Raw genomic sequence first — 14605 nt, 5'->3', positions numbered from 1 at the left:
TGTGGATTAGTGTTTGCTTACTGGAGATGCGAACTGTTTGGAACGATTCAGTCCGATTTGGTGAACTGGTTCGACCGGTTCACTGAAAAGAACCGGTTAAAAAGAACGATTCGTTCGCGAACCGGACATCACTATTTTCTGAGCAGGTCATGATGGCTCGAGCAGCTCTCAGACTGATTCTCTTGGGCGTCTTTCTCATCTCAGTCAGTTCACATCCTGTTAAGAAGGTGAGGGTCAAAGCTCAAGATGTCAAGATGTGAGCAATTAAGATATAAGGCTCTGTATGTCTTTAGGGTACAAAATAAGATAAAGGCAACAAGTTAACCCTATAAAGCTCTAAGGCATCTAAATTATCAACATGATCAAAACCTGCACAATCTAGTACATGTCTTCTGCACTGATCGATAGTTTATACCTTTTTTAGCAAGTAAAAGACCTTTTGGTTTAATTGTAAAATTGTGGTACACGTCTTTTAGCTGTGAAATGTTTAATGAACGTAAACTTATTCAAATACAACAGGCTTTTGAGGAATGTTTATTTGTACATCTCTCTATCATTGCATTGCACCGCATTATATATTTTGCCCCAAAATTAAAACTACAGAGCTTTGATCGTAAAGCTAAGCATTTGAATATTATCTGAGATATATTATTGGGAGATACAGAGTGATATTTATATGCATTTTATGTAGGTAGTTTGCTATACTGTTACAAAGATCTCATTGATTTACATTAAGAGCTATCAGAACTTCATCTTTTTGGCCATATAAATAATAACATCTGCACAAAATTGCATTTTTTCCTCAGTTTGGGCCTCTGAATAAAGCTGATGGTGTGTTTTTCCCAAATACCATTTCCATATATGGGCCATTAAAAACCCTGGTGTATTAAATATGATTCAAAACATAAAACACCTATGCAAGCTTTTTAATACTTTCTTTTTTGTTTTGTCTAGGTTCAGTAAATGGTTATTTAAAAAATAGTTTGTTCTAAATATTATTTTATATGTTAGGCTTTAAAGGGTTAAATGCCTACCTTTGAGATGAAGATAGACTAGGTGAACCTCATATCTGTTAGCTTGATTTTGTATGTTTCGTTTGTGGAAAGATATGTGACTGACCTACCTACTTCCTTGTTCAGGTAAAAAAAAAAAAAAAAATGTACACAACATTTATTCAAAGTCAAATCTGTTTGTTTTCACTGTTGGTATACAGAAGCCATTACATTTTGATTATGTTTGAATGCCACTTTTTTTTTTTTTTTTACTGAAAGCTATTTGACTCAACTAAACTTTCTATTGCTCAATAGTATATACTGAGATGTAGCCAAACAGTAGTGTAGTCAAACCGTATTTGTCTTTCAGTCCAAAGGCCTTTTCTTCATGTCATTTACGAGCAGAGCAATCCCACGGGAAAAGGAGTGCCAAAGTTCACCGCAGCTGTTTAGCCTACACATAATGCATTTTTGTATTCCACTAGGCTGCTTTTTAATCGTCTTCTAGGTAAATATTGAGTCTTTGACCATTGCGTCTTGCGCACGAGTTTTTGAGACACCATGTATGGTGCAATTTTCAGTTACTGCGGGAGTGATAATACAGTGTTGTCGTGGGCAACAGAGAATATTAGGAAATACCTGTCCCATATCTTGTCCCAGAAAACCACATAATAAATAATCATATTTTAAGAGTACCTTCTGCTGTCTCAACAGAAACATAATGTAGATATATACAGCTTCTACATTAACTCCACGGTCACCAGTCGCTACGCCACAACGGTCATCACAAGCCGTGTGGCGAACACACTGAATGAATCTCAAGAGATCCAGTTTGAGGTCAAGATACCCAAGACTGCCTTCATCAGCAAATTCAGAATGTAGGGAATTTAATACCCTTACACATAAAAATGTCTGAAATCCAGAAATTATATGGTAACAAGCCTAACAAACTAATTTTCAAGTATGTATTAAACATTGTATTAAACATATGTATTAAATGTGTCAGTATTTTCTTTTCTCCATAGGACAATAGAGGGGAAGACGTATGATGGCATTGTGAAGGAAAAAGAGGAAGCTCAGCAGCAGTACAGTAAAGCAGTATCTCGAGGACAAAGTGCTGGACTGATCAAGTACAGGACATTAAAAATAAAAATAGGTCCATAAAATGTGTTTTTATAGCATGTTTAGTAATATGCTGGGATAATTACTATTTCAGATCTGTTGGAAGGACTTTAGAAGACTTTAAAACTTCAGTGACGGTGGCTGCTTTTAGTAAAGTGACCTTTGAGTTGACCTACGAAGAACTGCTAAAGCGTCGCCTCGGCAAATATGAGTTACTCATCAATGCCCATCCGATGCAGCCGGTGGCAGATTTCAAGGTAGAAGAAGAAATGAAAAACAAATAGATAATCAGTTTAGATGGATAGAAAGATCATTTTTCTTTTACTCACATTAGATGGATGTACACATCCAAGAGAAACCAGGAATTTCCTTCTTGGAGGTGAAAGGAGATTTGAGCACCGGTGATCTGGCCAATGCCATCAAAACCACCAGAGCAGACAAAGACGTAAGAGCTTAAAATGAGGGTAAAACCCTTAGCTTAGATGTTCTCATTATGCTACTACACTTAAAACAAAGTGACCAGATGACCAAACTGATCATTTCAGGCATGGGTGACCTTCTACCCCACTCGAGATCAACAGACCAAGTGTAAAAGCTGTGGAGAAAATGGACTGAATGGTGACCTGCTTATAACATACGATGTTGAGAGACAAAATCCTAAAGGAGAAGTTATGGTAATAATTCATTTTTCAATAACGTGCTTTACGAGAGTAAAACACATTTGGCAAAGGATTTTGAAAGACTGGCTATGTAAAAAGACATGAATGATATTCAGAATGTTCTTTTGTTTTCTCTCAGGTATCAAATGGCTATTTTGTCCACTACTTTGCACCCTCTGATGTTCCACGTATTCCCAAAAATGTGGTGTTTATCATTGACCGGAGCGGTTCTATGTATGGCAGAAAAATAGTTCAGGTAAATGTCAATGTTTCAGCCAAATCAACCAAAAGGATAACAAAGTTTTTTTATGTTAATACCCTTGAAGGACATTTTTGAAGGATCTTGCTGCATTATGCATTTTTATGTTAAAAGAACAAGGATTTCTGTATTGAAATCATTGTGGGGTTGCTTTTTTTTTTAAACAAAACTGGTAATGGAGAAAGAATAACTTTCAGTTGTGCTGACAGAAGTGTTTGCGTTTAGACTCGTTTGGCACTGCTAAGGATTTTAAGTGATCTTGATGAGGATGACCACTTTGGATTGATCACCTTCGACAGTGACATTGACACATGGAAGCGTGAACTCCTGAAAGCTACCGAGCAAAACCTGGAGAATGCAAAATCTTTTGTGAAGGAGATCAGAGAGAGAGGAAGTGAGTTACTAATGCTAAAATGGGGAGTAAGAAAGTTGTACCTCAAAGTGACACAACTGTGTTTGTTCTTCCTTTAGCCACAGACATAAACGCTGCAGTTCTAGCAGGAGTGGACATGATCAATCGACATCCACGAGAGGGAACCGCCTCCATCCTGATCCTGCTGACTGATGGAGATCCCACTTCAGGCACAGATTCACACTGACCAACACAAGCTAATGGTGTTTTATTGTAGCACTAGTTTACTCAGTCAGCTGCGTTTCATGAACAGAAAAACACTGTAACTGACATTCCATAATAATCCATTCTAATTAGAAGACCTGTTAAAGGGTTAGTTCACCCAAAAATGAAAATTACGTCATTTATTACTCACCCTTATGTCATTCTACACCTGTAAGACCTTCATTCATCTTTGGAACACAAATTAAGATATTTTTGATAAAATCCTATTGCTCAGTAACACTTTCAATGCCCAGAAAGGTACTAAAACATATTTAAAACAGTTCATGTGAGTACAGTGGTTCAACCTTAATATTATAAAGCGACGTGAAAAAACAGAATAACGACTTTTCAACAATATCTAGTGATGGCCGATTTCAAAACACTACTTTGAAGCTTTACAAATCTCTTGTTTCGAATCAGTGGTTCGGATCGCATATCAAACTGCCAAAGTCACGTGAACTATTGAAATTTCAAAACACTTATGATGTAATGAAGCCTCGTTTACTGAAACCACTGATTTGAAACAAAAGATTTGTAAAGCTTCGAAGCAGTGTTTTGAAATCGGCCATCACTAGATATTGCTGAAAAGTAGTTATTTTGTTTTTTTGGCGCACAAAAAGTATTCACATCGCTTTATAATATTAAGGTTGAACCACTGTAGTCACATGAACTGTTTTAAATATGTTTTACCTTTCTGGGCATCTGAAAGTGTTAATTATCTTGCTGGCAATAGAGGCCTCACTGAGCGGATTTTATCAAAAATATCTTAATTTGTGTTCCGGAGATGAACGAAGGTCTTACGGGTGTGGAACGACATAAGGGTGAGTAATTAATGACATAATTTTCATTTTTGTGTGAACTAACCCTTTAAAAATAGGTTTTAGACCTAATTTAAATACCTGTGGGACCAGTGGATTATCATCATGAACTATTTGGTTCTTTTCTTTGTTATTGAGAAAAAAGAAATATGAAATTGCCCTATGCATCCATTTCTTTCTGTTCACTCAAAAAATTATCATTATAATGCTTGAAAATCATTATGATTTTCAAGCATGCCTTTCTCTCTAACAGGTGAAACTAACATAGAGAGGATAATGGCCAATGTGAAAGAGGCCATTGGGCTGAAGTTTCCCCTCTATTGTCTTGGTTTTGGACATGATGTTAACTTTGACTTCCTGACAAAGATGTCACTGGAAAATGGTGGAGTTGCTCGCAGGATTTATGAAGATTCGGACGCTGATCTACAGCTGCAGGTGGACTACAGAGAATCAGCTGTGAATTCATTCGCAGTTCTCATCTGTTCTGTGTTTGAATGCATTTAAACCCTTTATTTTGGTTTGTTATATTGTAGGGCTTCTATGAGGAAGTTGCCGTCCCTCTCCTCACTGATATTCACCTTAAATACACAGGAGGGACAAACCTTACCGAGACCAGCTTTACCCTGTACTTCAACGGCTCTGAGATTGTGGTATCAGGACAAATCACAGACAACAGTGTGGAGAGTTTCACCACTGAAGTCATTGCAGTATCAGTAAGATCATCATGGTGGTTTACAACCATGTCTTCTGTTTACCAAATTGGTAGGGATTGAGTGGGCTGTTTTTTTCTTGGCAGTCTCAACCGAGGTCATTATATTGGATATTAGAATCATTGATGGTTAATAGTTTGGAATAATGGTCACTTTGTTTTCAGAGAAGGTTATTGGTGAAAGTGGTAATGACAACATTCCTGATGAAAATATTCACTAGTATTATTATTTCTGAGCAGAAGGGCAATAATGTGAAGTATCAAGACACTGTAATGATAAAAGACCCCAGTGATGTCCCACCTGAGAATCAAGATTTCATGCAGAGACTGTGGGCCTACCTGACAGTGAAGCAACTTCTGGAAAGGCAGTAAGTTTATTTGCATATATACATACTAATGTAAACAACTGTCACACTGTAGGACAGCGAAAATTAACCATATGATCCTAATGATCAGGTTAAAACTGTGATTTTAAAAAATAGTATGAGGCCAAAAACATACAGATAGTTCTTCTCAAGAAGATTGCTTGTGTCAGATTCAATATCCCAAGCGTATCCCAAAATATCTCAGGGTCCTTCTCAAAGGACAAGAGAAAGAGGATGAAGAGAAAGAAGCTCTCAAACTGTCCCTGAAATACCAGTTTGTCACCCCCCTCACCTCTATGGTTGTCACAAAGCCACAGGAAGATGAAGCGGAAGTTGCCGACAAACCCAAAGAGGGAAAAGAGGAACCTGAATGTAAGAACTGACAAATTAACTATGTTAACTCATACCTTTTGACCAATGAATCCAACTGTCTGTTGTATGTATACAGTTATGGTCAGAATTATTGTAATTATTGAGTCATTGTCCTGGAATTTTCTGTGCAGCATCATGGATAATGTAGTTTTTCACCACGAATTCTGCTGTTAAACTTGGTTATTTTCAAAGTTGAAATAATGCAGGCTGACAGCTTCGACAGAAGCAAATACTATCGAATAACAACCTCGACACTCACAGTAAGGCTGTCTTTACAGGTTTACAAGTTATCTTTAAAAATCAATGTTTCTTACAGCCACTTTCTATTTTGTGAAGCTCAACAATCTTTTGCTGCACATCAGAACTATATTCTTTGGTTTTACTCATTGTGATGGATGATTAGGGGAATTTGGCCTTTGTGTTTCCTCATATTTAAGCTCCTGTAAAACAGGAAGTCATGGCTGAACAATTTCATGTTCCTAGTCACCCTGGTGTGGTAAATATCTAAATAAATGGCAATGTATATCAGAGATATTTCTAGAATTTCTAGGGGTGCCAGTAATTGTGGCCAATATGTGTTGGAGATAAACAATTATTTCATAATGTGATTTTTCAACCTCTTACAATTGTTTTACTTCACTGAAAGGTTAGATTTTTGTGAATTGTTTGAATGAAGAATCTAAATGATAAAAATTGCGTATTTATTTTCACAGCCTTCTTTGCTCATATTTATACCATGGGGGCCAATAATTCTGACTACAACTGTATAGTTTCCTTTTTCATCAGTGAACCAGTTCAGTTATATAAGACAACAGGCAATGATAACATAGAAATAATGAATACAAACAACAGTAAAAATCGCAATCTCCTCTGCTGGTGTAGAAACATGTTAAAATGTTTAGAAATAACATTGATTTAAGCATTTAATAGTCCATCAAAGTGCAAAAATATAGATGGAGATAAAAAAAAAAAAGTGACACCTTCTTTATTGTTATTTTATTAGCAATGTTGCTTCCTGTGACTCAATCTCATCTTCTGGGTAAGTTATAAAATTATGTGTAAAGTGGTCAGAACTGTATCGACACACCAGAATATTTGTTCCCTAAATATCCCTATGTCCTAAATGTCCTAAATATAAGCATGTCTTGCCTCTTTAATTTGTTTTTTATATTCCAGCTGTAGCTGATCCGTGGCCCAATAGTAAGGCAGATTATTTTCTCATTTAAGTTGATAAATTTAAGAATTCTTATTTTATTTATGTAGTATTATTTATTTAATGTTCTTTATTTCATCGGTAAAACAGCTCCAGGTTTTGCATATGGTACGTGAAAATAATTTTCTTCTTTTCTGAAGTGAAATAGTTTAGTTTGTACTTCATTTATTTGTGTGTTTTAGTATGTAAAAATAAATGTAAAATGCTAAAGGGCATTGGCAGGCACAGTGCACAGCACAACCCCTTCAGCTGTGATCTTATTAAAAAAAGGTTATTATTAATGACACAAATGTTCATTTAAAAATATTTTAATTAGGTGGCATATTACTTCTAGAAGATACAGCTCCTGGCATAACAGTGCATTGCATTGCAGTGGACCTTGTACGGGTGCTATTAGCATGACTGGATTGACCAATCAGATGATGATTTGACAGTTCTTGGTTTTCTGGGAGACTAATTGTGGAGTGCATTAAAAGTTGAACATCTTTGAGTCATGCCCACAGTGTAAAAATGTTCCTTCTTTTCAGATTTCTTTGATGCTGATACATATTTACATCATATGCAGCCAACTTGTAAGTTTTTCAATTTACAATATTTTCCTTTTTTTTTTTAAACCTGCATTTAGTCTCAGACCATAGACGTCCCTGTAGGCTACAAAATCATGATAATAATTTTGGTTTCTTGTTAATAATAATGACATCCATACTTTGTTGGGAATGTTTATTGGTTTAACATGTAATTGTAGCAAGCTTTCAAGTATAGATGATGTGTGCTGACCAATAGAGTACCTCAGGGATGACGTGTTTTTGTAGGCCAACCCGGAAGTTAGCGGCGCACGGGTTCCCTCGATCGAAAGCCTATGCATTTTTCCCATAGACTTTTGGAAAATCGCAAAAAATAAGCTCTGTGTTTAACAAAGGACACTTACACGTTTTGTCTATCAAGATAATCTTTACAAGTTAACACAACATTTATACATTTTGAAGCCTAAATAAAGTTGTCAGATATAAAAAGCTAACAGTAGGCTATAAACAGACTACAGCACACCATGGTCACGGATCAATGTCGTCACCACCAAGCTTCCTCAAACTTTATTTAAAAAACAACTTTATTTAAAAACATGCTTGCTGATTATGATCTGCGCTGTGTATGAATACTTATCCACTCTTTTTATGAGAAATGCTGTCCAAATGTCCTGTTTGTCATGATGACGTCTAAAGTCCCCGCCAAAGGAAGTAGTCCCTTTTAGCGATTTGTTAGCAACCGCCGTTTTTAAGACACAATAAAGGTTTAAAAAAATCACAAGAGGGTTATAACTGGTGTGTTTTATGTCATAGATCAAAACGTGAAAATATTTAGAGGCTTTGTTGCCGTAACGACATCTCTCATAAAGATTTGCAACTTTACAAAGTAAACAATGATCCGAAAAACACTTACCCTCTTCGCTAATAAGCACACAAAATACGCCCCGCCGGAAGTTGTACCCACGTTCTTTTTTTACAGTAGCGCCACGCGGAAACAGGTGGATAAGTATTCTCAAGCCGTTGAACGTGCATCGGTTGTGGTGACCAGACGTCCCCGTTTTTCGTGTTCTGTCCCCAGAAATGTCCCCGTTTTACAGCTCGTTCAAAACAACCCGCAAATACATTGCAAAAAAAAAAAGCACGACCAACATACAGCAGCCTGTTGGTTATCGGAGCAATCGTGTAGTGATTATTTTCACCAACAGAGGGGACTGTGCAGCTACACTTGGAAGAATGTAACCTGGATCAGAGCAGAGCGTCATTATTTTCAATTATAACAAACAAACATCGTTAACGGTTTCAAGATAGTAACATAGCCTACTAACTATTCATGTTAAGTTAAAGTAATACTGTTTGCATGTGTTTTATAACCGGGCCTCAACAGGGTGAGGGATTGTTTTGCACAATTTTAAACGTCCCTAAAAGTTACGCAGTCACAATTATTTCCACACACACACACACCTCTTAACTATATCACGTGGTGAAGGTACACTCAGATATATATATATATATATATATATATATATATATATATATATATGTATATATATATATATATATATATATATATATATATATATATATATATATAAAATAAATAATAATAATACACTTGCAACTTTGTGCTTAAAATGTGTCGAAAATGCAAAGTAATAGTTAAAAATAGTTAAAAGTAAAAAAAAAAAGTTGTATAGGGCCTACAGTATAAACAGCTTGTGAAAATGAAAATATTAAATTCCATAATAAATGTTAAAAATATTTGTTAAATGCCGTTTTATTTATCTTATCTTTTTATATTTATGTTGTTTTATTTTTTGTAAAGTGCTTTTGTTAAGTCATAGGCCTACTTTTGTTATTTAAATAGGTATATTGTTTTGAACTGCTTTTACAATAGTGTAATAGTTTTTTGATGAATTGTATTAAAACCAGACCAAAAATCCTAATAATCAAACTAAATCATAATAATTATTAATGTAATAATATATATATTTTTAAAAAACAAACAAAAACATTCAAAAATGTATTGTCCCCGTTTTTTAAATTATTATATAATAACAAATGAGATTTTTGCAATATTTGGCCACTCAAATAGAAAAATGTCCCCAGTTTCCATTTCAGAAATTTGGTCACCTTATTGTACACTTGTTATTGTGGTGCATTGTGGGATTGAATGAGTGCACTCAACATCATCCACTATGGTTGGTGGACGTCCTACAAATGGCTGTCCCCTCAAATAGTGCCCTATTTAAGGTAGAGGGGGCGATGTCGGACACAGCCAAAGACTAAATATACAGTAATGCATGCAGAATGTGGATTTACATCATTTACACTTTTTTGGGCCTTATAGATGCCTCCAAAACTGAACTATTGCTTACAACTGAGAACCCTGTACTGCAAGGTACATAAACATTTTTCAAACTCAATTATTTGATTTGGGAGCACCTATTTTGCAGAATAAACATGATTTTCCCTTTCCAAAAGTTTGTAGCAATTGTTTCCTGCTGTCTGCTGCTGGTCAGTCTAAGCCACTTTGTTTTGACGTTCCTGTTCCTCACAAACTCAAACTGCTACAAGATTCTGCTTCAGGTCAGACATTAAGTGTTTCATGACTAAGTCACATGACTGTTTGTTCTGCATGTGAATCTGTTTAACAGGCCATCAGGCCTTATAGTGATATTTTCTGTGTGTCCTAGATTTCGTTATGAATGGAGAGTCTTTGAGTGGACATAATGGATTTCATCAAATTGCTTTTCATTACAAAACTAACCATCACTTGATAATAAGCACAAAGTCTAGCAGTTACCGAAATGGACAGGATGATGTGCAGATCTTGTGGGGCCAGACACCAACTCAACGTGATACAGAGGAGTAAAAACTATTGGAGTTTAAGACAAAAACGACCCTTACAAAAAAGTTTACTCAAGTGTGCTATTAGTATACTTCTTTTAAACTAAAAAATAAGAAAGCATACTTTCAGTCTACTTTTTATGTACTTGTCAGAAATATTATACTTAAGAATACTTGGCTTATACTGACAGAAAAGTCTAAGTATATTTGGTCTATACTTATATTTCACAATTCTGGTTTATTTTCTCGCAATTGTGAGTTTATATTATGCAGTTCTGAGAAAAAAAAGTCAGAATTGCAAGATGTGAACTCGCAATTGTGAGATATTTTTTTTTTATTCTGAGGCGGAAACAAGCTTCCACAGAAAACAGATACGTTCCTAATTCTAAGTGGACATAGGAAATTACTCCAAAAAAACTCTTTCCCAACCACTGACTTTTCCGTCATTTATGATGCTTTCCCGCCACTGACAGAATTTTACAGCAATCCATGTTTTCACCTGTTATATGGTAGGAGGCGCTATTACGCATCTTCTGAAAGAGTACAGAAACACCGGATCAAAACACGCAGAAACAAGCGATAAAAACATTGCTTTTATGCACATGTAAAATAACGCCATCATCACGTTACAGTTTTTGTCAACTGCTACACACATTTTCAAAACTTTGTCTCTTTTTTTCAAAACATTTTTTACAGTAAGTCCCCATGAGGAAACAAGCTTATACGTAAATCATACAGAATGATGTTTTCTGAAAATCTAAAATAGCAGAATGTTTTCTGTCATGTGAAGGTCTAGTGGTAGGGTTAGTGTAGGGGGACAGAATATACAGTTTGTACAGTAAAAAAACCATTACACCTATGGAATGTCCCCATAAAACATGGAAACCCAACATGTGTGTGTTGTGTGTGTGTTTGTTGGTGGGCGAGATGTTTGGGTGTATCTAGGCTCCATCTCTCCTCCTGGCTGGGTCTGGCCACAATACTTCATCCACGTCACATGCTATGTTCTTGCGTATCCAACCTTGGATGGAGGCAGCGTCAGTGTCTCCACATGCCTCCTCCATTGCCTGGAGAAGTGTTATGTTGACATAGGGACGACGATCATGCACTTTCCAGCACCATGTGGAGAAAAAATCCTCAATAGGGTTTAGAAATGATGAATATGGAAGCAAGTAGACAACAGTAAAGTTGCCTATAACTTGACCTTTGGCCTATTTATAGGCCTATTCTAAAGCCATGATTGGTTGGTGTTAAGTAAAGCAATGAGTGTTTGCACATGTGAGGAGTTAGTGTGGCATTTTGATTGGTTGTGTTTGAAAAAGGAAATCAAGACTGTTAGATTTGTGTGTTACATAGAGTATTGTGTTGTGTTTTGCAAAAAGTGTTTTATGAAATTGAAAAATGAGTCAAAGGCCGAGAATTAGTGTATGGTTTTGCAGAATTGGTGTGTGGTTCTGGTGTTTGAGTGTCAGATTTCAGAAATTGTGTGACAAGTAAGGATTTTGTGTGTAAGCAGTTGAAAGAAAAACTAAACAGCATATAAATCAAAACTGCCTAATGTTACCGAATGAAATGTCGACCCAGGATAAGGTATAGTACTGTGAAGCTTTGGGGGTGTTGATGGACTCAGTCTGCTCCATCTGTGTTTTGATCATCATTCTGAATCCGATCTGGATGTAGTCTTTGACAAAAACTTGATCTTCTCAGCTTTTTGATCAAAATGTTGCTAGTTGGCAACTACAGTTAAACTACAGTTAAAGTTTTATTTTAAGTATAAAATTACTACCTAAATAGGAACATAGTATACTTAGGTGCAAAAATAATATATAAATAGTAAACTATGATGTTAAGTTCACTTAAAGGAAACTTACAAGTATACTTGCAGTATAACTAGTAGTTTACTGAGAGTATACTACAAAGTGTACTTTCATAAACTAAAAAATGTGCTACAAGTATTTAGTAAACTATGAGTATACGTTCACTTAGTTGCAGTAAATGAAAGATGTTGTGTGCTCCATTTACTGCTGTTACACTTAAAGTATACTTATAAGTATACTTTTATACATTAAAAGAGGACCAATTTAGTCCCAATTAGTATTGAAATAGTAAGTATACTACTAGTACATTGATATTAGTATACTTACTACATAAAATATACTTAAAATAAACTTGAACTTTACTTTAGTATACTTAATAAAATGAACTTGAAGTATACTTATTTTTTGTAAGGGAATATACAAGTATTTTACTAAATCTTGTGTATTAAATGTTCTCTGTTTGTCAACAGTTTGTTGTGATACAATAGAGGCAGAATTCACTCATGAGTTACTCTGTTTCAACAGCGTGTCTCTGGTTGTACTTGAAGATCAAATGAACGTCACCATGGGAAATATTCATGTTGTTATTCTTCTTCAAAAGAAAGATCAGGTCCTGTTTTTGTGGCCTGCCATTTGGGAATATCCAAAAGATGTCAATTTGACAGGCATTTTAGGTAAGAGAGCAATTCACTGTCTAAACATTTAAACATTATTTTTCATCACTTGCCTCTTAGAGATACTGAAGTAGGCTGCAACAGTAGATCATGGCGCATATTAATAACCTTTAATCTGTCAACCATTTCAGAAGAACAATGTGACTATGTTCAGAATAGCATGCTAACTTATTACTCTTACAACGTCTTCAGTATATAATATGTATAATATGCACAGCATACAAGAGAGCACACTGTGCTGGGTAGCATTTCCCAAAAGCATTGTAAGCCTAAGTTGATCGTAGCTCGATTGGTGGCAATGATTCTATGATCAATTTAGGCTTACGATGCTTTTGGGAAACGCAGCCCTGAGCTTTGTATAATGTACTAATGCAACCTTATTTCTGAGGTTGCATTTAACTACACTTTTAGACATACACTCGCAAACTTCCCTAAGCACTTCCCCCCCAGGGGAATCCCCGCCACCATTTTGAAGTGGGTTAAAAAAAATTGACTTAAACACAGCCGACAACTGGACACCACTTGGTATAAAAGTTTTGAGGTCATATGACAAAAATGTAGTATGCTATTGTTTGAAAATATGAAATAATGGCTGCTTTACTTGCTATTATTTTAATGCACTACACATTGTTCAGTAAGTAGTTATCCATTCTGAACAGAGCATGTGATAATCCATGGGCAAAAATATGTGAATAATATGAATACAACCAGAATGTCAGTGATGTTAATGTGTCTTTTATGTATATTAGTTAGCTAGCAACTATTTATTGTTATTAAATGCATTATTGTAAATAAATTGCTGCCATTGAACCAACACTGGTGACAAGTCACAATATCTGTGGACAAACTTTAAGGAAAACCCAATATTTCATATGAGGAGATTGAAGGATCGCAAACACCAACTCTGAAGATAATGAACAAGGAGGTGGAGACACATTTGTAAGTGATTAAATTATTAAATAAATACAAACTTATATGTTTAATTTATGAATGCATTTAATGAAACTTGTGTCTATAGGGAGACTGTGAGTGATTACAGACTGCATTCAACTCCTTTTCAAGAATGTTGGCATGTACCATTCCAGGCTGTGATGGGGGGCGAGATTTCTGATTTCACTGTCACTCAGCTGTAGAGTTAACAATGTTTCCCAATATATTTTGATGGATTGTTTTAAGCACAGTAAATGTTTCAATGGTTCAATCCCATCTGACCTAGAAACTGTATTGTTAAAACATTCCAAGGTAGGAAGACATAAAGGCAGATCCAAATGTTAGATAGAGCATAGATGCATCCTTTGCTGCCTTTGATAACCCACAATCTTGTGTGTTCTATTCTGTGACAGTTGAGTTAAAAAATAAAGATGCAATCTGAAAGTTGGGTTGTCAGTTTTGTGCATGTATGTTTTTGACCAATGTCAATGTCATTTCTAGTGAGAAATTAGTTATCACCAATCAGTTTTTTGAAGTGCCTTCGTGTGCAAATGCTGCCTGCAAAGTCAATGCCTAAGCTTTCGGACTCAGCCTTGGTGCAAAGAATGTTAACGTTTTTCCATTGTAAAGAACATTTTTGTTCTGTGGATGTTAAAGGTTCTTCGTGGAACCATAAATGCCAATAAAT

The 14605-nt window shown here is 35.6% G+C and overlaps 1 protein-coding gene across 1 annotated transcript; it reads left to right on the top strand.

Moving 5' to 3' along the window:
* On the top strand, positions 1 to 14361 carry LOC127522628 (inter-alpha-trypsin inhibitor heavy chain H3-like). Its single transcript, XM_051912777.1, has 23 exons — positions 1 to 227; positions 1707 to 1870; positions 2018 to 2122; positions 2209 to 2371; positions 2449 to 2559; positions 2660 to 2788; positions 2913 to 3029; positions 3258 to 3426; positions 3504 to 3614; positions 4720 to 4901; positions 5000 to 5179; positions 5416 to 5543; positions 5746 to 5912; positions 6916 to 6951; positions 7089 to 7112; positions 7216 to 7233; positions 7653 to 7697; positions 9997 to 10047; positions 10131 to 10235; positions 10343 to 10517; positions 12839 to 12987; positions 13842 to 13926; positions 14006 to 14361. The coding sequence occupies exons 1-23, from the start codon at positions 150 to 152 to the stop codon at positions 14118 to 14120; spliced, it is 2607 nt and encodes an 868-aa protein (XP_051768737.1). The 5' UTR covers positions 1 to 149; the 3' UTR covers positions 14121 to 14361.
* Positions 14362 to 14605: the final 244 nt, after the last annotated feature.

The sequence above is a fragment of the Ctenopharyngodon idella genome, chromosome 11, assembly GCF_019924925.1.
Source record: "Ctenopharyngodon idella isolate HZGC_01 chromosome 11, HZGC01, whole genome shotgun sequence".
NCBI classification, from domain to species: Eukaryota; Metazoa; Chordata; class Actinopteri; order Cypriniformes; family Xenocyprididae; genus Ctenopharyngodon; species Ctenopharyngodon idella.
The sequence above is the reverse complement of the archived record's forward strand: the minus strand, read 5'-3'. Positions and strand labels throughout refer to the sequence as shown.

What these genes read in the sequence shown, in the direction of transcription:
- LOC127522628 (XM_051912777.1), top strand. Translation starts at nt 150, where the DNA reads ATGATGGCTCGAGCAGCTCTCAGACTGATTCTCTTGGGCGTCTTTCTC. An exon ending in GGGAAAAGAGGAACCTGAAT is followed by an intron (nt 5,913 to 6,915) that starts GTAAGAACTGAC and finishes TTATTTTATTAG; the next exon opens with CAATGTTGCTTCCTGTGACT. An exon ending in ACTCAACGTGATACAGAGGA is followed by an intron (nt 10,518 to 12,838) that starts GTAAAAACTATT and finishes CTGTTTCAACAG; the next exon opens with CGTGTCTCTGGTTGTACTTG.